Source organism: Microtus pennsylvanicus, chromosome 11 (genome assembly GCF_037038515.1).
Source record: "Microtus pennsylvanicus isolate mMicPen1 chromosome 11, mMicPen1.hap1, whole genome shotgun sequence".
Lineage (NCBI taxonomy): Eukaryota > Metazoa > Chordata > Mammalia > Rodentia > Cricetidae > Microtus > Microtus pennsylvanicus.
This window is the reverse complement of record NC_134589.1, coordinates 24,427,916-24,435,845: the sequence shown is the minus strand read 5'-3', so window position 1 is coordinate 24,435,845 and position 7,930 is coordinate 24,427,916. Positions and strand designations below refer to the sequence as shown.

Genomic DNA, 7,930 nt, shown 5'->3' with positions numbered 1-7,930 from the left:
ACTGAGTGGTCTAAGACTCAAATGTTCTAAGACTAAACTCCAAATGCCTCTCAGTGGGTGTTCTGATTGCGGTGGCATTTGTATTCTGATGAAAGCAGGGGGATACTGTTTTGCAGGAGAAAGATAAATGGAGATTGGATAAAGTATTAAGCCTAGCAAAAGGAGCTTGCATTCCAGGTCAGATGGAGTTACATTATGAAACACTGCTTTAAAAAAAAGAAAAAAAGGAGTTTGCAACCTAAATTCATGTTTGTATTTATTTATTTATTTATTTATTTTTTGTTTTTCGAGACAGGGTTTCTCTGTAGCTTTTGGTTCCTGTCCTGGAACTAGCTCTTGTAGTCCAGGCTGGCCTGGAACTCACAGAGATCCGCCTGCCTCTGCCTCCCGAGTGCTGGGATTAAAGGCGTGCGCCACCACCGCCCGGCAATTCATGTTTTTAAACTGCTAGTGTGCGGGGCAGTGGGGGCGCACGCCTTTAATCCTAGCACTCAAGAGGTAGAGGCAGGAGGATCTCTGTGAGTTCGAGGCCAACCTGGTCTACAGAACTAGTGTTACACAGAGGATTCCCAGTCTCGGGAAAAAAAAATTGTTTTTATAGTTCCTTTTTTTTAAAAAAAAAAGTATGCCTTTTATTGGTTGAATTCAATATTAACAAAAACACGCTACTTTTAAAAGTATAAACAAGTCTCAAAATGAAAGTATGCAAGTTATGTAAAAAGAATTTTCTAAGCACTCACCACCAGAGGGGGTATAGCTCAGTGGTAGAGCATTTGACTGCAGATCAAGAGGTCCCCGGTTCAAATCCGGGTGCCCCCTTAAAGGTGATACATGTTTTTCCTATATAATTCCATTGCAATACAAAAAATGTCGCCTACCCTTCAAAATTTCCCCATCAGAATGTTCCTGGCACTCCAGAATCAGCAATACTCATGCACTTCTGACGTGGTGGGCTAGTGCTGGTCACATCTTTCTCTTCTTTTTTGGGCCACAAGAGTGTTGAGGTGTGAAAGCAGTATTACTTTTACCTAGTTTATCTCCTGACTCAAAAGACAAAGGATGAATCCAGATGCAGAATGTTTATATACTTCTTTAAGATATGTTACAGCCAGGTGCGGCTGTACGTGCCTGTTACTCCCAGCCTTTGGTGGCAGTCAGAGACAGGAGGATCAGATTTCAAGGGAGTATAAGATTAGCCAGGGCCTGTATATCAAAATGAAGGCCAGCCTGGGCTCCATGACATCTGTAGGGAGGGGAGAAGAAAAGACATGATCATAAGATATAAAAATGAGAACCTTCTTCACTGAGAAGTTGAGGCCTGAAAAGTACAATTTTGAGCCCAGTGCCTGGGAAGCTGGGAAGCGAGAAGCACTAGTCAGGTATTTCTCGGCTTTGCCCTGCAGCTCTGTTCTATCCCCCTTCCTGTTCAGCCCAGCAGAGAACCGCAGTGGGAACTGGGAGGCAAAAAATGCACGAGAGTATTCCCCTGGGGTCCTGGGATGACACAACCAGATTCCGTGTTTAAAATACCACAGCCGCACCCTGACCCAGGCAGCACGCCTCTGCACGTCTCTTTTGCCTTTTTTTGGGCAAAACCTAGTCGAGGGGGCTGCCTTTGATCCCCTCTTCTCACCGAGATTTCTTCCAGCACAGGTACCTTAAGCCAAACGCTCGGCGGATGAACACCTGTCCCCATTTTGAGGATTTGAAACCCGATGGCTTTGTAGGAACACTCCTGTGATCTTCAGAGTGGTCCTCGGGTCCCTGAGTGCCTTACCTGGAAAATCTGTCAAAGTTAACTGGCAAGGCCTCACCACTCCAGGTCTACACAATAGGAAACCGGGGATGTTTTAATGAGCCCTCCAGGTCATTCTGGAGCACGCTCGAGTTCGAAGACCACCTCATTAATTCATATTTCTTGGCTTTGGGATCCTACTCCTTGGCTCTGTAGAGAGCTGATGGGTTCGCATCTGCGGGTTTCACGTTCTGGAAGCGCTTTTACTCGGTCCACATCACCAAACAACAAGGAAGCTAGAGAAGAACATAGAATAATAAAGAGCACAGGATGAAAGAAACAGGAAAAAAGAAAGCTTAGGTCGGTGAGTTTCCCTCTTCTGACCTACCCCTTACCCTTACCCTCAAGGGACACAGAACGCCAACCTCGGGAGTGACCTTGACTCCTGAATCCAAAGTGTTGAACCATCCAATCAAAACCCGCAAGGCTACCGTGGGTAGAAACTACCACTCTGGCGCCAGTCAAATGAAGTCGCGCAACTTCTATTTCTGACAGCTGAACATAAACACGCGGCATTCTTCTGCTGCGTACAAGGCAAAATGAAGGCTTTCTGCTTAGACTGTAAAATGAACAATAATATTAATCTCTTCTTCTTTACACATTTTAACCCAGGACTGAATCAAGACCACATTTGAAATGATAAATATTTTTGTTTGGCTATTAAAGTGAGGAAAAGACTCCGAGGGGGCACCCGGATTTGAACCAGGGACCTCTTGATCTGCAGTCAAATGCTCTACCACTGAGCTATACCCCCGCGCCGCAACAGAGCTTGGAGCAAATTCCTTTCAGTAGTAAGATACTGTTGTCGTTGCTACACGGATATTACGAGGGTAAGGGAAAAGAATGAAAGAGCAAAGGGGTCAAGCTAAAAGTAGAGGATGTCTGGATCCTAGGAACCCCAGGAATGCTGCAGTTCAGAGGCGTAGCGAGCGTGAACACCCGGACGCGCTGAGTCCAAAGGGAAAGGGGCAGGTACCAATGTAGGAGAAGACGTGGTCGGGAAGGGAACTAGCTGGGGCACGGGGCGGGGCAGGTGGGGTTCCCCGCAGGTTCACCCTGGGTACCCACTGGTATAAAGAAAGTCCCCGAATCTGGAGAATCCGTATCATCCCCACCCTTGTCGGGTGCGTGGGGTCGGCTCTCTCACGGGAGATCTGGCTTTGCCGCAGTGGCGTACGTGTCTTCAACGGGGGAAGGGCCGTGGCCAGGGGCTGCCGTCAGTCGGGGAGCCTAGGGGCGCGGGAACCCAGGGACTTAGGGGCTTCAGCACCCACGTCCTGCAGCCCTCCCCGGAACCCGCCCCCACGCAGCCCCCACGTCGCCCGGGGAGCGCGCCTCGTCGCGCGCGCCCCTTTCCGCGTCCGAGGCGCGTCCCCGCCCCAGCCAGTGCAGCCCCTCCTCCCCACCGTGTTTATTAGGGGAAGGAGGGCGGAGGCGGAGGCCAGTTCCCCAGTTCCAGTCGCCGTCGCCTGCACAGTTGCAGCCGCCGCCTCCCAACTGCTCGCCCAAGGAAAAGGGAACGCGCACGATCTCGGGCATCCCCGCCCCAGTCTTTCTCCGGAACCATGAACCCTAACTGCGCCCGGTGCGGCAAGATCGTGTATCCCACGGAGAAGGTGAACTGTCTGGATAAGGTGAGCTCCGGCACCCGGCGCCGCGGGCTAGGCAGTTCCAGTGCAGCTCTTAATCGGGGAAGGAAGGAGGGACGGGGTCCTTGTGGGCTCTTTCCTGTGATCCCCTGAGCAGGGAAAGAAGGCGGGAGGTGACTTGGGGTGCGGGCACAGACCCCAGTCTGGAACCCGGGAAATCCAAGCGAGGCGGTGGGCAGCCACCGCTGGAGAAGGGTGGGTGGGCTCTGTGTATTGGGGCTGAGAGGGCTGGGAGGGCGGGAGGGCATCAGGGAACCAGGATCGTTGGGGTGTGTGCTGGAGGTTAGAGGTGCAGTCCCGCCCCTCCGGGGCCGGGAGTGAGAGAGGAGACGGCCGCTCCCTTTCCCCGCGGCGCCCAGCGCCAAGTAGGCGGAAGCGCGGGGCGCTGGGGGGGGGAGGGGGGGGAGGGGGCGGCGGGGGCGGGGCGGAGGCTGGGGCCAGCACAACCCTCCGGGCTTGGGCTTTGGTAGTCCAGCTTCCTGGCCTGGAAGCTGGGTCGGGTCCATCGGCCAACGAGTGCCAATTGTGGTGAAAAGGACTTAGGGGCAGGACTGGAATCTCATTTCGAGACCCCCCTCTTTTGAACGACCTGCTGGACTGCCCCCCTTGCGGGTTCCGTGGTTGTGGAACCCGCAGACCTTCTTCGTGGCTTTCCCAATCCCCAATTCAAATTGCAAGCCACTCTGGGTGCTGGGCAGCCCAGCAGGAGCTGGGCGGGGTTGGGTGCTGGGATTGGGAGGGTTGGAGAGGACGCTTCTCCGAAATCTGAAATTGTGCTTAGCCTGGAGACCAGCTTGGAGAACAAAGAGCTAACTTTTCAGAGCTGGTTTCATCGATGGAGGGTGGGATTGGCTGACTTCTGGGGAAGCCAAGGAAAGGGGGATTTTTTTTTTTAGCGTGGGGAGAGGGTAACCTTCTGGAAATTAGCTGTCCCCTAGGGGCTCTTACATGTCCCCAGCCCAGGCTGGACTCGTTCATCTGGTTGCCATTACACTTTTGCAAGGGGGACTGAAGAGTAGATCTGGGTGTTTCCGGTATAGTTTGAGGTAGGACCCTTCTGCCTAAGGCAACTTGTTCCTTCTCTGTGTACCCTTCTACAGGGACACCTCTGTGGTTTTGGCTTCTCATAGGTACATTGTATCTAGCATCCCAGGCTGAATCGGAGTTTACCTATTCCCACCTTTATGTCTGAACAGGCTATAGGCCGGTGCCTGAAAGAGGGGATCTAGTTTTGTTGAAAATGGATACTTCATTGGATACTGTGTCTCTCCTCTCCGGGCTAAGATTAGTTCATTCTGAGGAACCTTTGACCCCCAAGTTCAGGTTAGGAGGTGTGTGGGGGGGACTCGTTGTTCTGAAACATTTGAACTTTTTTTCTGGAGGAAAGTGACATGGGGTTTGCGAGAAAGGAGGCTTGGAGGAGTTTATGGAAGGTGCCCACCTGCTTAGTCACTGTACTAGCCCCTGGAGGGTAGGGCTTGAGTTTGTTACTACTAGATTGAGACCACCCCCCCCAAAAAAAGCCCAAACCTCCAGAGATAAACTGTCTTTACATGAAGGTCTTTGCCGTCCCTGGCCAGGTATTTTGACCCCTGCATTTGCAGTTCCCTAGGCCATCAAGAGGCGATGAACGGTGGAAGGGATTGCTAGCCTGGGAAGTGGGGGACTTTTCTAGCTCCAGGTCTGTGCCCATGAGCTTTATGAATGGTTCCAGGCCTCCGTATTCCCGGTCACCAGATGTGTATTGATGATGTCATTGGCTTGGAGGTGGGCAGTGCAGGGAGTGTGGTCAAGGCTGTTCTCTCCTCTTTTCTGCCCAGTACTCCAGCCACACTCCTTGTAAAGACCTTCAGTGCTCAGTGTCACGGGGAAAAGGGCAGGATCCTATGTGTCCCAGCTAGAAGAGGATACTTAAGTTGGGGTTGCCCTGGGAAGTGGGAGTGGGTGATTCCTTCCCGATTTTAGAACTCCCCCTAGCGGAAGTGACCCCGGACAGGCATCTGCCTCTCCCCCCCCCCCCCACTGGAAAATCCTGCTGTCCCTTCTCTCCCTTCCGTGCCCTCCAGGCAGTAAGAACAGATGGGAGGAGAGTGCTGAACTGAGTCCTTGGGTTTGGGGAAAGCTCAGTCCCACAGGCCGGGTCGCCACTCAACTTCCCAAGGCTTCCTTTCTGCTCCACAGTTGGGAGAGTCAGGTGGGCTGGCCTGATTTCCTGGAGCAGGGCTGGAGCAGGGCTGGAGCAGGGCTGGAGCAGGGCTGGAGCAGGGCTGGAGCAGGGCTGGAGCAGGGCTGGAGCAGGGCTGGAGCAGGGCTGGAGCAGGGCTGTGTCCTTGATGGCAGTCTTTCTCTTCCCTGAGCCTTATCGCTCAAAGGCAGAAGTAGGTAAACTTTCTCACCAAGGAAAGCCACTCTGTCCCCAACCGGTAGTACCGGTGCAGAGATTGGATAGATAGGTAGTACCCGTGATGGTGTTTGAGGAAGGAGGGTGTCTGGGATTAGAGCAGGAAGGAGAGCCAGGGTGACCTCATTCATTTAGCAAATATTTATTGAACACCTACTTTGTATCCAGTGACCTACACTGTTGAGAATCTGCCACATCTTTCTCTCACTTTCTGTCTCCCTCAGCTTCTGAAAACAAGCGGAGACAGGGGATTGGCCCACTGACAGCTGCTTTGGAATGGCCCAATAGAGAGGGCCTCCTGCCCTAAATGGCTGTCAGGCAAATGGGGGTGGGGTTCGAGGAAGGTAGCTCCGATAGATAGGCTATGAGCCCTATGAGCAAGTGTGTCCCGCCTTTTGACATTGGGGCGAGACACTGTCATTACAAAGTTCTTGATAGAGAAATATACAATGAAGTTGCTCAAATTGCAAAAAAAAAAAAATTCTCATACTATTTTAAGTAAGTTTACTGTTTTGTGTTGTGTCGTCACTTTCCCGATGACCTTCCCCACCCAGAGGGAGGAGGCTGATGGACAGTCAGTCTCCTTCCTTTTAGCTGAAGTTTTATCTTTTATTTTTTAACCCTCCTACCTCAGCTCCCTAAATGATTATAGTCATGTGTTACTATGACTTGCAAAGTTTTTTTTTTTTAAAGACGGGGTCTCATGTAGCCCAGGCTATCCTTGAACTCCCAAACCTCTTCTTGCCTCTACCTCCCAGCTGCTGGATGTCAGATGAGTTCTGCCACCACACACAGTTTTTGCAGTGCTGAGTTGTGAATGCAGGATTTTATCTTTGAGGCCAGTAGTCTGGACTACATAGTGTATTCCTGGGCCAGCCAGAGCTACACAGTGAAACCCTGTCTGGGGGATGAGTGTTGGGCCTGGGACCCTGAGGGCTGTGGCCCAGGAAGCTTCAGGTTAACTAGAAAGGAACTGTAGAAGTGCTTTGGGTTTATAAGCTGGGGGCCGAGTTAGGCTGGAGGCCCGAGCCTGGGTCCTGCTGGTGTTGTGACCCTAACTCTAGGCTACAGGAAGGGAGGAGTCTCATACTCCAGCCCTGAGTCACTGTCACCCTAGGGAGCAGGTGACAGGCTGCAGGTACAGGGACCTGAATGAAGCTCCTCTGCCCTCCTCTACAGCCTTGGAGCCACAGGGTCTGGTTCCAGAGAGTGGGATGCTTGTGGGGGCTTCTGTCCCCACTGGCCTGCTTGTCTTTCTGTGGAATCACCGTCCTACACAGCATTTCCGACAGAACGGGTTGTCCTGGCGCCTGGGGTCTGACTGAGCAGCATCACCTGTGACGAGGGGACACCTTTGGAGTACTATGTCCCCAGGTGTGTCACAGATCCTGGGAGCGCATGCTCAAAGCCTGTCCCAACCTCGCAAACGGTCACTCTGGCCCTCTTGGGATAGTACCATTTTCTTCTCTTAGCGTCCTTCCCCCATACCCGACAAGAGACGGGATGAAGTTTCTCTCATTCTGGAGTTGGTTCATAAGCATTATTGAATGAATGGCCATTTCCTGCCTCCCCAAAGCAGTGGCCTTTTGGTTCTCCTACAGTCCCTGGGGGAGATAATTGTTGTGTCCCTACTTTACAGATGTGGAGTTAGTTCTCCCTTGGTGAGTCACCCAGCAGATCCTCAAAAGAGTTTCTTTTACTCTTCTCCTGAGCAGCCCAACAAAGGACAGATAACCACTCTCCCTTGTCCCAGACTGATGTATCAGATTGAGAACACTGGATCCCTTAGGATCTCTAGGGGTAAACCGCTAAAGGGAGCAAACTCTTGGGGGCAGCCTGGAGTCTCCTGAGGGAACCCTAGGCCAGGTGTTGCTCTTCCTCCCAGGGCTTGGCTCTAGGGTGAGGGCCTGGCCATCTGCCAGAGATCTCTTTCCTGATGCAGAGTCTGACAGGAGGTGGCCTTGGAGGTCCCTAGCCCTAGGACAGTGTATTCCTGCCTACCGTGTGAAAGTGGGTCATGGTCTGGATTCTGCAGAATGTTTTTCCTGGCAGGCCCCTGCGGGGGTGGGGGAGGCAGGGGCCCCG

The 7,930-nt window shown here is 52.4% G+C and overlaps 1 protein-coding gene and 2 non-coding genes across 3 annotated transcripts in view; 2 read left to right on the top strand and 1 right to left on the bottom strand.

The window, feature by feature from the left end:
- Nucleotides 1-747: 747 nt before the first annotated feature.
- Trnac-gca (transfer RNA cysteine (anticodon GCA)) lies at nucleotides 748-819 on the top strand. The gene has a single exon. It is a non-coding gene; the product is annotated as a tRNA-Cys (tRNA).
- A 1,658-nt stretch (nucleotides 820-2,477) lies between these two features.
- Nucleotides 2,478-2,549, bottom strand: Trnac-gca (transfer RNA cysteine (anticodon GCA)). Its single transcript has one exon. It is a non-coding gene; the product is annotated as a tRNA-Cys (tRNA).
- A 33-nt stretch (nucleotides 2,550-2,582) lies between these two features.
- Nucleotides 2,583-7,930, top strand: part of Lasp1 (LIM and SH3 protein 1) — a 40,320-nt gene continuing 34,972 nt past the window's right edge. Inside the window, exons 1-2 of the mRNA XM_075990880.1 lie at nucleotides 2,583-2,767; nucleotides 3,214-3,429. Coding sequence (XP_075846995.1) covers nucleotides 2,639-2,767; nucleotides 3,214-3,429 — 345 coding nt within the window. The 5' untranslated portion in view covers nucleotides 2,583-2,638. The remainder of the gene's footprint in view (nucleotides 2,768-3,213; nucleotides 3,430-7,930) is intronic.